We start from the raw sequence: 15729 nt of genomic DNA, 5'->3' as shown, positions 1-15729 counted from the left end.
TGTACATGTTGATCCAGAGCATCCCAAACGTGATCAATGGGTGACATGTCAGCTGAGTACGCAGGCTATGGAAGAAATGGGATATTTTTAGCTTCCATGAATTGTGTGCAGATCCTTGCATCATCATGATGAAACATGAGGTGATGGCGGTGGATGAATGGCACGTTATCTCTGTGCATTCAAATTGCCATCGATAAAATGGAATTGTGTTCATTGTCCGTAGCTTATGCCTACCCATACCATAACCCCACCACCACCATGGGGCACTCTGTTCACAACGTTGTTATCAGCAAACTGCTCGCCCACACAACGCCATACACGCTGTCTGTCATCTGCACGGTACAGTGTACAGTTGAAACCGGGCTTCATCCGTGAAGACCACACTTCTCCAGCGGCCATCGAAGGTGAGCATTTTCCCACTGAAGTCGGTTATGACGCTGAACTGCAGTCAAGTCAAGACCCTGGTGAGGACGACGAGTACACAGATGAGCTTCCCTGAGACGGTTTATGACAATTTGTTCAGAAATGCTTTGGTTGTGCAAACCCACAGTTTCATCAGCTGTCCGGGTGGCTGGTCTCAGAAGATCCCACAGGTGATTAAGCTGGATGTGGATGTCCTGGGCTGGCGTGGTTACACGTGGTCTGCGTTTATGAGGCCGGTTGGACGTAATTCCAAATTCTCTAAAACAATGTTGGAGGCGGTTTATGGTAGAGAAATTAACATTACGTTCTCTGGCAACAGCTCTGGTGGACATTCCTGCAGTCAGCATGCCAATTGCACGCTCTCTCAAAGCTTGAGACATCTGTGGCATTTTGTTGTGTGACAAAACTGCACATTTTATTGTACCCAACACAAGACGCACCTGCGTAATGATCATGCTGTTTATTCAGCTTCTTGATATGCCACACCTGTCAGGTGGATGGATTATCTTGACAAGGCTAAATGCTCACTAACAGGGAAGTAAACACATTTTAGCACAGCATTTGAGAGAAATAAGCTTTTGGTTCTTATTGAACATTTCTGGGATCTTTTATTTCTGCTCATTAAATATTTGACCAACACTTTACATTTATATTTTTGTTCAGTGTAGGAACATTCTTATTTCAAACGTTGCATAGGCTATCAAGAAATTGGATACTTCATTACCACGTCTCATTTCTTAACATAAGAAATTAAGTGACTTATAGGCAATAAGGGAGATAACTATAAAAGTGGCATTGCTTACATTATGGGGCTAATGCACATGGTTGAAAGCACAAGGGGAACATTGTCATTCCTGGTAAAGGGTATGGCTATCTATACTATCTATTTACCTATATAACACCGGCTTTAGGACCCAGGTGCACAACCGTTTCCAGACACTGGTTGATGTGATAGCTTATTCTCATCATTCAATATCTCATATCAACGAACAAAACGCCGCAGTTTCCAAAGACAAGACAGAGGGAAACTTGTTGCGGATAGAGTCTAGTCAATGATACCGAGGACAATCACTTGGGTCGGTGTACAACCTTCTCAACAGCTGTCAGGAGATTCTATCTGCGTTTCCATCTGCATCCTCGGTGAATTCCTCCACCGGGGCGCCGCCAAGGCAGGAGACTCGCCGCTTGTTTCACGGTTGTGAGGTACCACCGGAGACACCATGAGCCAGAGGTTTACCGTGACCGCCTTTTCCAAGAGCGACAGCGGCCGTAACGTGTCAGACATCCAGGGTGAGGTGAACCAACTGTTCGAGGGAGATGAACCCACTCCGAGCTCTTCAAACAAAGAGGTGTCTTTCAATACGGAGGTAGTGGTCGTGCAAGGTAGGATGCGCGCTTCTACTGTATAGTGTCCTATGCTGGGTATCATGTTAACGCCTGGATGCTTGCTGGTTGCTGGGTGCCACCATAGTGTCTGTGAACAGATGTGTGTGACATGAATTTTAAATGACCGCAGGTCAACAATTTTCCATTTGCCAAACAGCCAAATAAAAATAATTGCTATCTAGCTACAGGTGCAGTGCGCAAAATATCCATCGAAATGCCTTTTTCTAGTTGTTTTATGTTGTTTAAAAAGAAAGTTAATTCAAATGACGGACATGACAGACAGAACACATATATATATATTTTTTATATAATGAAGTGGCTTTATAACTAGCAAATAACCAACCCAATCACATCAATCATTTACACGCTATTATTATGGAACATTGTTTGTTGCACATTAGTGATTCGTTGGAATATTGTGCTTTTGTCTTGGAGCTATGGTGTCATTGAATGTTGAGTCACAGCAGCTAACCCTTGCAGCAAGACAAGCATACACTACTGGCTGAGACTCCATGAGTGTGCATTAATCTTACTGAGACTGTCTGGATGCCGGACAGGTGTATGGCAAATCAATACATCCCATTACCATACAAACCCCTCCCCCTAAAGCTTGAAATGAATAAACCCTTCTAAAGGTCTGTTGGTGGTATTACATTTAGCCACATTGTTCCTTAATCATTCTAGCAGTTTACTCTGTCCGCATGTAGGCAATATTCTATAGACTGAGAAGAAATGCAATACATCATGTTCAGTTCATAAAACCATTCAGAACAGATCAATAGTGGTCATACTGTATTCATCATAGGGGCTGGTTCAGTGTAAACATTTAGCATACAGATGACAGTTCTGCTAATTCTAATTTTCATTGCTCATTTATTACTTCCCAAGGGTGAATTCAATCAAATCCACCTGTGTGTGTGTGTGTGTGTGTGTGTGTGTGTGTGTGTGTGTGTGTGTGTGTGTGTGTGTGTGTGTGTGTGTGTGTGTGTGTGTGTGTGTGTGTGTGTGTGTGTGTGTGTGTGTATATATATATATGTATATGTATGTTTGTGTGTGTACCAGTCAAACGTTTGGACACACCTACTCATTCAAGGTTTTTTTTTTTATTTTTGCTATTTTCTACATTGTAGAATAATAGTGAAGATATCAAAACTACGAAATGACACATATGGAATCATGTAGGAACCAAAAAAGTGTTAAACAAATCAAAATATATTTTATTTGAGACTCTTCAAAGTAGCCACCCTTTGCCTTGATGACAGCTTTGCACACTCTTGGCTTCTCTCAACCAGCTTCATGAGGAATACTTTTCCAACAGTCTTGAAGGAGTTCCTACATATACTGAGCACTTGTTGGCTGATTTTCCTTCACTCTGAGGTCCATCTCATCCCAAATCCTCTCAATTGGGTTGAGGTCGGGTGATTGTAGCCTTCTGATGCAGCACCATCACTCTCCTTTTTGGTCAAATAGCCCTTACACAGCCTGGAGGTGTGTTTCGGGTCATTGTCCTGTTGAAAAACAAATGATAGTCCCACTAAGTGCAAACCCATGGGATGGCTAATCGCTGCAGAATGCTGGTTAGGTGTGCATTGAATTGTAAGTAAATCACAGTGTCACCAGCAAAAGCACCCCCACACCATCACACCTCCTTCTCCGTGCTTCACGGTGGGAACCACACATGCGTAGATCATCCGTTCACCAACTCTGTGTCTTACAATAATACACACAGCCAGAGACAAACATTGGCAGTAGAATGGCCTTACTGAAGAGTTTAGTGACTTTCAACATGGCACCATACTAGGATGCCACCTTTCCAACAATTCAGTTCGTCAAATTTCTGCCCTGCTTGAGTTTCCCTGGCAACTGTAAGTGCTGTTATTGTGAAGTGGAAACGTCTAGGAGCAGCAACAGCTAAGCCGTGAAGTGGCAGGCCACAGAAGCTCACAGAACTGGACCGTCAAGTGCTGAAGCATGTAGTGCGTAAAAATCATCTGTCCTTGGTTGCAATACTCACTACCGAGTTCCAAACTTCCTCTGGAAGCAACGTCAGCACAAGAGCTGTTCCCCGGGAGCTTCCTGAAATGGGTTTCCATTGCCTTGCAGCTGCTCACAAGCCTAAGATCACCATGCGCAATGCCAAGCGTCGGCTGGTTTTGTATAAAGCTCGCCACCATTGGACTCACGCTTCACCATCTGGCAGTCCGACGGACAAATGGCAAAATGTATAGAATTGCAGGAAATAAGCTTTGCAATATAACAAATGTGTTACAAGTTGACTTCCCAAGCCATTGTAAAGTCTTAATACCATACTAATGATAGCTAATTATCTGGGTTTCAGGAGGACTGGTGACTAAAATTGGTGCAGCAGTTATTGTACCATTGTGCAAAATCCAATGGACACAATTTAATTTTGAAAGCAACTAAATGGGAGCATGATTCAATCAAACCAGTTGATGCAGTAGGCAGGTAGACCTATCTGTTTTATTTGTCTACTGACTGCATACAGGGGTTTATTCTTAAAACTGGAAGCATAAATCTATGAGGAGAAAGTCTACCTAACACATGTAGAGAAGGGGTTCCCAAACCTTCCAGCATTGGGGAACATCTCGCGGCCACCCATGTCTATTTTTATGGGCAGAGGCACTGTTCATGACACAAACTGTTCACACCCTTCTTGTTGGTGGAGAGAAAATTGTCCAGGTTTGAAGCTTAAGGGTGGCAGGTAGTCTAGCGATTTAAGCGTGTTGGGCCAGTAACGTTCGGCCAGCGTTGGGCCAGAGCAAGGCACTTAACCATAGTCGCTCTGCATAAGAGTGTCTGCTAAATGACTGAAATGTACATGTAGTCCCAATGAATCAAACACATTAGCCTATTTTCTGACTCTCAAAGTCTCATATATTTTGTTCAAACTTCAAATGCACATTTTAACTGTGGCGTAATAACATTGGCAGTGTCAGAGGGGTTGGGTTAAATGCGGAAGACACATTTCAGTTGAATGCATTCAGTTGTACAACTGACTAGGTATCCCCCTTTCCATTTGAAATTTGATTAAATCCATCCTCTTGTTTTCCCATTACACCGACTAAAGCCTCCTGTCCTTTGCATTGGCACCTGACCTGCTCCAAGCTGTCAGCCGCTTAAAGATATTGGAGGAGCGGGAACACTACGGTTATATATGGGACAGCTACTTCTGACAGGTTGCCACAGTTAAAGTCTGGAGATGTGAGTAATGAAAGTCGTCCATTACCTATTCCACTATGTCACCGGTGCCACCAATACTTATATCCCCTACTTTGTGAAATTAGTATGGAAAATGCCTTCTCAGCACTTCTCAGTTTTCACTTTGCAAAATAAATACTGTTGCGTGTATCAATCACTCTCTTGGCCAGAGCCTGCATTACAAGTAGGAACAAATCTTGTCATCTCCTCGTTTTCTCCTGGAAAGGAGAAACCTCTTCAGAGGGACTCCCTTAGTCGCCAGGAGACACAGCAGTTGCACAGCCTTGTGGAGGCTCTTGTCTCTGGATCAACGATAACAGTTTCCATGGCTACAGCACCTTTTTCATTCTCATAGTACATTACAAATGGCTTTGCAGTGAGTGAGGGGGAAAAAAAGTGCTATATGCTGTATAGAAACAAGCTTTCTTTCATATTACATTGATCTGGTGATTATTTGAATGTCTTTCAACGTTTCAGTAAGAATACCCCCCCCCCCCCGAGTGAGCTCCAGGGGCTGTTCCACTCTTACTGGATGTCCAACCTCAGATCGATAGTATTACCTTGCATAGGAATGAATCATTTACACTGTTGGATACAGGTAAAGAAAACCAGGGTTTTTGTGTGAACAAAGACACCTCGTCGTTCCAGCTAAATGAATGGATGTGAATAACAGCAAATGTTGAATGTAGAAAAGTACACATTTGTTTGGATGAGAAAATTGATAAATAACATTCGTCAAGTGGAGGTGTCTCAATAGGTCTCAGCCTTTGCGTCATTTAAATGGTTTGATTCCAAGTTTTAATTGGTTGACTGTATCTGTTGACTGAAACGTTAGTTTGAAGTTCTGTGTAAAACATTGCAGAGCGAACACAAGAATTTCAGTATAAAGCAATTGTACACGAGAGAGAGTGGGTTTTAACTTTTTAAGCACAGCTGTGCTGCGGTCGTAGGTAGGAGGCGTAGCTCTTGTTGCTGTGTGGGTGGGTGTAAGGGTGGGTGTATGGGTGGGTGTATGGGTGGGTGGGTGTATGCATGCTAGTGTACAAATAAATTTTTCCACCATACAGTTGTGGATCCCAAATGGCCAGGTGTGTGATTCTGCGAAAGTCATTGACACCGTGTTAGCTCAGTGCTGTTATGACATCCAGGCACAGTGAAGACCTTCAGTTTTACAACTTAGTGGTGCTACGCATATATATATATATATTTCCTCCCTGTGATCCTGTTTCTATCGATCCAAAGTGTGTGTGTGAGAGAGAAAGACAGCTCACACCATGTGATTTGATTCCCCGCAGGTGGAGCTCCATTGTCCTTGACCTTGCAGAGTTGTCGATCATTCTATTGGATTGGGTAGTGGTGTGTATTGCCTTGCAGTCAACCTTACCTTGGACCGCAAGGACATTTGTGAACTTGTGGAGCTGTTCATCTTGATGACGTTGTTTTTGCTATAGCCCTGGAACACAACAGAATCGACAGCGTATTCACTGTCCTGATACACTCCATTCTGCAACCCATAGAGAAATCCTAGTGCAGTATTCTGTTGCAATATACTATAGTCAATCACCTCTATGAGGACCTTGTTTGATTTCTAACATCCTCACCCGTGTGGTCTAATTTCCCCAAAATGATGTTGAATCTTTGTTAATATCTTCGTATTACCAGTGCCTTTTGGAAAGTATTCAGACCCCTTTACTCTTTTCACATTTTGTTACATTACAGCCTTATTCTAAAATTGATTAAATAAAACATTTCCTCAGCAATCTACACACAATACCCCATAATGACAAAGCGAAAACACATTTTTGATTTTTTTTTGCAAATTTATGTACAGTGTGTATATATATATATTTTAAAATACCTTATTTACATAAGTATTCAGACCCTTTGCTATGAGACTTGACATTGAGCTCAGGTGCATCCTATTTCTATTGATCATCCTCGAGATGTTTCTACAACTTGGAGTCCACCTGTGGTAAATTAAATTGATTGGACATGATTTGGAAAGGCACACACCTGTCTATATAAGGTCCCACAGTTGACAGTGCATGTCAGAGCAAAAACCAAGCTATGAGGTCGAAGGAATTGTCCGTAGAGCTCAGAGACAGGATTGTGTCGAGGCACAGATCTGGATAAGGGTACCAAAACATTTCTGCAGCATTGAAGGTCCCCAAGAACACAGTGTCCGCCATCGTTCTTAAATGTAAGAAGTTTGTAACCACCAGATGGAAGCCAATCCTCAGTAAAAGCCACATGACAGGCCGCTTGGACCTCAGACTGGGGTGAATGTTCACCTTCCAACAAGTCAACGACCCTAAGCACACAGCCAAGACAACACAGGAGTGGCTTCGGGACAAGTCTCTGAATGTCCTTGAGTGGCCCAGCCAGAGCACGGACTTGAACCCGATCGAACATCTCTGGAGAGATCTGAAAATAGCTATGCAGCGACGCTCCCCATCCAACCTGACCGAGCTTATGAGGATCTGCAGAGAAGAATAGGGGCAAACATTTCTAAAAACCTCTTCTTATTTTGTCATTATGGGGTATTTTGTGTAGAATGATGAGGGGGGAAAAAACTATTGAATCAATTTTAGAATAAGGCTGTAACGTAACGAAAATGATGTGGGAAATGTGAAGGGGTCTGAATACTTTCCTAATGCATCGTATACAGAGGAGACCAACGTTGATCCGTTAACTTGTACTCTATGAGCAGATGCAGAGCTGTTTTGGGGTTTTTGATAGTTCCCTTTTTTAACTCTATGCATAATTAATCCCTCATCTTGGCCCTGGTGTGTGTGTGTGTGATGTGTCTCACACACACACACCAGAGCCTGAGCCCTGGAACACAACAGAATCGACAGCGTATTCACTGTCCTGATGTGTGTGTGTGTGGTGTGTGTGTGCCAAATGTGCGTGCGTACCATTAGTACACTTTAGCCGGTAGACCTCAGACTAGCGTGGGGGGTGGCAGGTTAGTGACATGTTATGGATCCCACCCAGCAATAAAAGCCACTGTTCCATTGCATTAGACTCAACTCTTTGGTCTCGAACAATGCCTTGACCACAGGGTTTTTCCTGCATAGGAAATTCTTGGGCCATACAGTAGAAAAGAACAAACAAACAAAATAACTACACAATTATTTTGGGGCAGAAAGTTTGTAGAGAAGATAATGTACCAAAATAAAATTTGGACAGTCAGGTTTTCAGAAGAAGAAAAAATCCCAAAATCGAGCAATTCAGGGTTCTTTTGGGCTGAGGTACCAGGCATTATACCCAATTTGCAGTGAGTCCCCCCCGGACCTTGGAGAAGGCTGAATTCAGCCCTGCAGCCCATTGCCACGACCACTTCCACTCCAACCACCTAAGCCCTTTTTCTGATCCAGAAAAAACCAACACCACTGTGTCATGGGGGTCAGCGGTCACCCTGATACCTCAGTGTACATCACAAGGGACACAGAGCCTGCACAAAGTGACAGATAGGCAAGGTGCTCAGAAATGTGTGTCTGTGTAAGGTTCCTCTGAATGACTAGTATATCTTTGAGTATTTTATGTACACTGTTTTTTCTCTTTTTATGAACGTGTGTGTGTGTGTGTGTGTGTGTGTGTGTGTGTGTGTGTGTGTGTGTGTGTGTGTGTGTGTGTGTGTGTGTGTGTGTGTGTGTGTGTGTGTGTGTGTGTGTGTGTGTGTGTGTGTGTGTGTGGCACACTGCACAGAGCAGCCTTTAGAAACAGAGCACCATTCTGCCCTGCCTGTTCATTGTGGCCTGTCATCTGTGTTTATGTTCGTCCTGGACTGTCCCTCCCGTTGTGGGACAGACTGGTGCTGATTAGACTGGACTGTCCCTCCCGTTGTGGGACAGACTGGTGCTGAGCTTTTCCATAACATTGGTGTTGATTAAACTAGACTGTGTCTCCCCAATGTGGAAGAGACCGGTGCTTAGCTTTGGCATAACATCGGTGCTGATTAAACTGGACTGTCCCTCCCCATTGTGGAATAGACTGGTATTGATTAGACCGGATGTCGATTATGGCAGCCCCCTGCACCTCTCTGATTCAGAGGGGTTGGGTTAAATGCGGAAGACACATTTCAGTTGAAGGCATTCAGTTGTACAACTGACTAGGCATTCCCCTTTCCCTTAATGGGGGGACTCTTTTATTTGGGAATAATACACTTCCTGTGTGGTTGTAAACGCTGATATCCTTCTAACGGCTGTACTCAGCCCTCTATCGTTCAGTGACTACAGTAATAATGTTCAGGCTCTCAGTCGCATTGATTGGCACCCGTGAATGCATTAGTAAGTCAATGTTTAGGTAAGCTTAGCAGTGACTTGGGCCTAAAGGACTGTTGTCTCTGGAGTGCAATATTCTACATTTTTCCCCCTCCATTTATTATCTGTCAGAACATTGCCAACACAACAACTTAATAGGAATTGTATGCTGATCAGAAGCCTTAATAATGACTGAGTGGCTGTAAATCACATTTCTTTGGCTCACCATTGTTATCTACCAGGTTATGTCGTTTATCTGCGGCTTTCCAGTGATTTCATCTCAACACATTGGCAATGATATGACACAGCTACAATACAGAGGGGACAAAATATACTTATTCAGATCAATGTCATATTAGATTGATTCAAATTTGATACACAGTGCATTCGGAAAGTATTCAGACCCTTCCACTTTTTCTACATTTTGTTATGTTACAGCCTTATTCTAAAATTGACTTTTAAAAAGTCCCTCAATCTACACAAAATACCCCATAATGACAAAGAAAAAACAGGTTTAACAAATAAACCCATTTGATTAGCTGTTCAGGAGTTATGGCTTGGGGTTAGAAATTGTTAAGAAGCCTTTTGGACCTTGACTTGGCGCTCCGGTATCGCTTGCCGTGTGGTAGCAGAGAGGACTGTCTATGACAAGGATGGCTGGAGTCTTTGGTCATTTTTAAGGCCTTCCTCTGACACCGCCTGGTATAGAGGTCATGGATGGCAGGAAGCTTGGCCCCAGTTATGTACTGGGCTGTACGCACCACCCTCTGTAGTGCCTTGTGGTCGGAGGCCGAGCAGTTGCCATACCAGTCGGTGATGCAACCAATCAGGATGCTCTCGATGGTGAGGCTGTTGAACTTTTTGAGGATCTGACGACGCATGCCAAATCTTTTCAGACTCCTGAGGGGGAATAGGCGTTGTCTGCCGTCTTCACGACTGTCTTGATGTGTTTGGACCATATTGTTCGTTGGTGATGTGGACACCAAGGAACTTGAATCTCTCAACCTGCTCCACTACAGCCCTGTCGATGAGAATGGGGACGGGCTCGGCCCTCCTTTTCTTGTAGTTCACGATCATCTCCTTTGTCTTGATCACGTTGAGTGAGAGGTTTTTATCCTGGCACCACACCACTCTCATCGTTGTTGGTGATCAGGCCTACCACTGGGGGCTATCCGTCAGGAAGTCCAGGATCCAGTTGCAGAGGAAGGTGTTCAGTCCCAGGGTCCTTAGCTTAGTGATGAAAAATGGCGCCGGCAGAGAGGGCCGCCAAGCTTCTAGCCCGTAGGCAACTTTCCAATATTTTGTTTTTTTATGTGTAATTTCTTACGTTATTATGCCAGAAAATGTTTTGTGTTATTAGATACAGGCGGGAAGAACTTTTGGATATCAGAGCGATGGTAACTCACCAGCATTACCAGCATTACGACCAGAAATACGACTTTCCCAATTTCGTGGTATCCAATAACATTGCACCTAAATCAACCATTTATCGGATCATCAAGAACTTCAAGGAGAACGGTTCAAATGTTGTGAAGAAGGCTTCAGGGTGCACAAGAAAGCCCAGCAAGCGCCAGGACCTTCTCCTAAAGTTGATTCAGCTGCGGGATCGGGGCACCACCAGTACAGAGCTTGCTCAGGAATGGCAGCAGGCAGGTGTGAGTGCATCTGCATGCACAGTGAGGCAAAGACTTTTGGAGTATGGCCTGGTGTCAAGAAGGGCAGTGCAGCAAAGAAGCCACTTCTCTCCAGGAAAAACATCAGGGACAGACTGATATTCTGCAAAAGGTACAGGGATTGGACTGCTGAGGACTTGGGTAAAGTCATTTTCTCTGATAAATCCCCTTTCTGATTGTTTGGGGCATCCGGAAAAAAGCATGTCCGGAGAAGACAAGCTGAGCGCTACCATCAGTCCTGTCATGCCAACAGTAAAGCATCCTGAGACCATTCATGTGTGGGGTTGCTTCTCAGCCAAGGGAGTGGGCTCACTCACAATTTTGCCTAAGAACACAGCCATGAATAAAGAATGGTACCAACACATCCTCCGAGAGCAACTTCTCCCAACCATCCAGGAACAGTTTGGTGATTGAGTTTATCAGGAAGTGTATAGGAGATGTTGTACCCACTGAGACTAAAACCTACCCTAACCAGAAACTGTGGATAGATGGCAACATTCGCGTAAAACTGAAAGCACGCGAACCACAGCATTTAACCCTGGTAAGGTGACTGGGAATATGGCAGAATACAAACCGTGTAGTTATTCCCTCCGTAAGGCAATCAAACAGGCAAAACGTCAGTATAGAGACAAAGTGGAGTCGCAATTCAAGGGTTCAGACACGAGACGTATGTGGCAGGTTCTACAGACAATTACGGACTAAAAAAGGAAAACCAGCCATGTCGCGGACACCGACATCTTGCTTCCGGACAAGCTAAACACCTTCTTTGTCTGCTTTGACGTAGGCGACGTGAGTAAGACATTTAAGAGTGTTAACCCTTTGCAAGGCTGCCAAAGTGCTTTGAGAGGCTAGTTAAGGATCATACCTGACACCCTAGACCCACTTCAATTTGCTTACCGCCCCAATAGATCCACAGACGATGCAATCGCCATCGCACTGCACACATTATCTCATTTGGACAAGAGAAATACCTATGTAAGAATTCTGTTCATTGACTATAACTCAGCATTCAACACCATAGTACCCTTCAAGCTCATCATTTAGCTCGAGGCCCTGGGTCTGAACCCCGCCCTGTGCAACTGGGTCCTGGACTTCCTGACGTGCCGCCCTCAGGTGGTGAAGGTAGGAAACAACACTGTGGCCCACAAGGGTGCGTGCTCAGCCCCCTCCTGTACTCCCTGTTCACCCATGACTGCGTGGCCATGCACGCCTCCAACTCAATCATCCAGTTTGCAGATGACAAAACTGCAGTAGGCTTGATTACCATCAATGACGAGAAAGCCTACAGAGAGGAGGTGAGGGCTCTGGCAGTGTAGTGTCAGGAAAATAACCTTTCACTCAACGTCAACAAAACAAAGGAGATGATCATGGACTTCAGGAAACAGCAGAGGGATCACCCCCCTATTCACATCGATGGGATCGCAGTGGAGAAGGTGAAAAACTTCACGATCCTCGGCGTAAACATCACTGACAAACTGAAATGGTCCACCCACACTGACCGTGAGGTGAAGAAGGCGCAATAGCGCCCCTTCAACCTCAGGAGGCTGAGAAATTTGGCTTGGCACATAAAACCCTCACAAAATTTTACAGATGCACAATTGAGAGCATCCTTTTGGGCTGTATCACCGTCTGGTACGGCAACTGCACCGCCCGCAACCGCAGGGCTCTCCAGAGGGTGGTGCGGTCTGCCCAACGCATCACCGGGGGAAACTACTTGCCTTCCAGGACACCTACAGCACCCGATGTCACAGTAAGATGAAAAAGATCATCAAGGACAACAATCACCCGAGCCACTACCTGTTCACCCCGTTATCATCCAGAAGGCGAGGTCAGTACAGGTGCATCAAAGCTGGGAACGAGAGACTGAAAAACAGCTATCTTAAGGCCATCAGACTGTTAAACAGCCATAACTAGCAAATTAGAGGCTGCTGCCTATATATATAGACTTGAAATCACTGGCCACTTTAATAAATGGAACACTAGTCACTTGAATAATGTTTACATTTTTTATTACTCATCTCATATGCATATACTATATTCTATTCTACTGTATCTTAGTCTATGCCGCTCTGACATTGTTTGTTCATATATTTATATATTCTTAATTCCATTCCTTAGATTTGTGTGTATTGTTGTAAACTTGTTTGATTACCTGTAACGTAATACTGCACTGTTGGAAACACAAGCATTTCGCTACACCCGCAATAACATCTGCTAAACACATGTACAGTGGGGTGAAGAAGTATTTGATACACTGACGATTTTGCAGGTTTTCCTACTTACAAAACAAAAATCCAGAAAATGACATTGTATGATTTTTAAGTCATTAATTTGCATTTTATTGCATGACATAAGTATTTGATACATCAGAAAAGCAGAACTTAATATTTGGTACAGAAACCTTTGTTTGCAATTACAGAGATCATACGTTTCCTGTAGTTCTTGACCAGGTTTGCACACACTGCAGCAGGGATTTTGGCCCACTCCTCCATATAGTCCTTCTCCAGATCCTTCAGGTTTCGGGGCTGTCGCTGGGCAATACGGACTTTCAGCTCCCTCCAAAGATTTTCTATTGGGTTCAGGTCTGGAGACTGGCTAGGCCACTCCAGGACCTTGAGATGCTTCTTACGGAGCCACTCCTTAGTTGCCCTGGCTGTGTGTTTCGGGTCGTTGTCATGCGGGAAGACCCAGCCACGACCCATCTTCAATGCTCTTACTGAGGGAAGGAGGTTGTTGGCCAAGATCTCGCGATACATGGCCCCATCCATCCTCCCCTCAATACGGTTCAGTCGTCCTGTCCCCTTTGCAGAAAAGCATCCCCAAAGAATGATGTTTCCACCTCCATGCTTCACGGTTGAGATGGTGTTCTTGGGGTTGTACTCATCCTTCTTCTTCTTCCAAACACGCCGAGTGGAGTTTAGACCAAAAAGCTCTATTTTTGTCTCATCAGACCACATGACCTTTTCCCATTCCTCCTCTGGATCATCCAGATGGTCATTGGCAAACTTCAGACGGGCCTGGACATGCGCTGGCTTGAGCAGGGGGACCTTGCGTGCGCTGCAGGATTTTAATCCATGAAGGCGTAGTGTGTTACTAATGGTTTTCTTTGAGACTGTGGTCCCAGCTTTCTTCAGGTCATTGACCAGGTCCTGCCGTGTAGTTCTGGGCTGATCCCTCACCTTCCTCATGATCATTGATGCCCCACGAGGTGAGATTGTAACGGCTTTCTTCCAGGGGTGAAGGAGAGGACCAAAGTGCAGCGCGGCTAGTGTTCAACATGTTTAATTAAAGAACAAGTGAAACACTACAAACAACATACAAAATAACAAATGTGAAAAAACCGAGACAGACCTATCTGGTGCAGACAAAACACAGAGACAGGAAACAACCACCCACAATCCCCAACACAAAACAAGCCACCTTTATATGATTCTCAATCAGGGACAACGATTGACAGCTGTCTCTGATTGAGAACCATATTAGGCTGAACACAGAAACAGACGAACTAGACACACAACATAGAATTCCCACCCAGCTCACGTCCTGACCAACACTAAACAAGCAAAACACATAAGAACTCTGGTCAGGACGTTACAGAGATCTTGCATGGAGCCCCAGACCGAGGGTGATTGACCGTCATCTTGAACTTCTTCCATTTTCTAATAATTGCGCCAACAGTTGTTGCCTTCTCACCAAGCTGCTTGCCTGTTGTCCTGTAGCCCATCCCAGGCTTGTGCAGGTCTACAATTCTATCCCTGATGTCCTTACACAGCTCTCTGGTCTTGGCCATTGTGAAGAGGTTGGAGTCTGTTTGATTGAGTGTGTGGACAGGTGTCTTTTATACAGGTAACGAGTTCAAACAGGTGCAGTTAATACAGGTAATGAGTGGAGAACAGGAGGGCTTCTTAAAGAAAAACTAACAGGTCTGTGCGAGACGGAATTCTTACTGGTTGGTAGGTGATCAAATACTTATGTCATGCAATAAAATGCAAATTAATTACTTAAAAATCATACAATGTGATTTTCTGGAATTTTGTTTTAGATTCCGTATCTCACAGTTGAAGTGTACCTATGATAAAAAAAATAAAGACCTCTACATGCTTTGTAAGTAGGAAAACCTGCAAAATCGGCAGTGTATCAAATACCTGTTCTCCCCACTGTATATGACCAATCACATTTGATTTGATTTGAGCTTTGAGGGCACTATGGTGTTGAACGCTGAGCGGTAGTCAATGAATAGCATTCTCACGTAGGTGCTCCTTTTGTCCAGGTGGGAATGGGCAGTGTGGAGTGCAATAGAGATTGCCTCATCTGTGGATCTGTTGGGGTGGTATGGAAATTGGAGTGGGTCTAGGGTTTCTGGGATAATGGTGAGCCATGACCAGCCTTGCAAAGCACTCCATGGCTACAGACGTATCCATGGAGTGCTACAGGTCGGTAGTCATTTAGGCAGGTTACCTTGGTGGTCTTGGGCACAGGTACTATTGTGATCTGCTTTAAACATGTTGGTATTGCAGACTCGGTCAGGGACAGGTTGAAAATGTCAGTGAAGACACTTGTCAATTGGTCAGCGCATTCTCTGAGAACAAGTCCTGGTAATCTGTCTACGGAGAGAGTGATCACACAGTCATCCAGAACAGTTGGTGCTCTCATGCATGCATCAGTGTTGCTTGCCTCGAAGCGAGCATAGAAGTATTTTAGATTATCAGGTAAGCTTTTGTCACTGTGCAGCTCGCAGCTGTGCTTCCCTTTTTAGTCCATAA

At 44.4% G+C, this 15729-nt stretch overlaps 1 protein-coding gene across 3 annotated transcripts in view; it reads left to right on the top strand.

Annotated features, from left to right (window-relative positions):
* Nucleotides 1-1367: 1367 nt before the first annotated feature.
* Nucleotides 1368-15729, top strand: part of LOC129815714 (solute carrier family 12 member 5-like) — a 317619-nt gene continuing 303257 nt past the window's right edge. For 2 of the 3 annotated variants that reach the window (XM_055869773.1, XM_055869772.1), the window contains exon 1: nucleotides 1368-1806. In XM_055869773.1, the coding sequence (XP_055725748.1) occupies nucleotides 1644-1806 (163 nt within the window). In that variant the 5' untranslated portion in view covers nucleotides 1368-1643. The remainder of the gene's footprint in view (nucleotides 1807-15729) is intronic. The other variant, XM_055869774.1, reaches the window with a different exon arrangement.

This window comes from Salvelinus fontinalis, chromosome 18 (genome assembly GCF_029448725.1).
Source record: "Salvelinus fontinalis isolate EN_2023a chromosome 18, ASM2944872v1, whole genome shotgun sequence".
NCBI lineage: Eukaryota > Metazoa > Chordata > Actinopteri > Salmoniformes > Salmonidae > Salvelinus > Salvelinus fontinalis.
The sequence above is the reverse complement of the archived record's forward strand: the minus strand, read 5'-3'. Positions and strand labels throughout refer to the sequence as shown.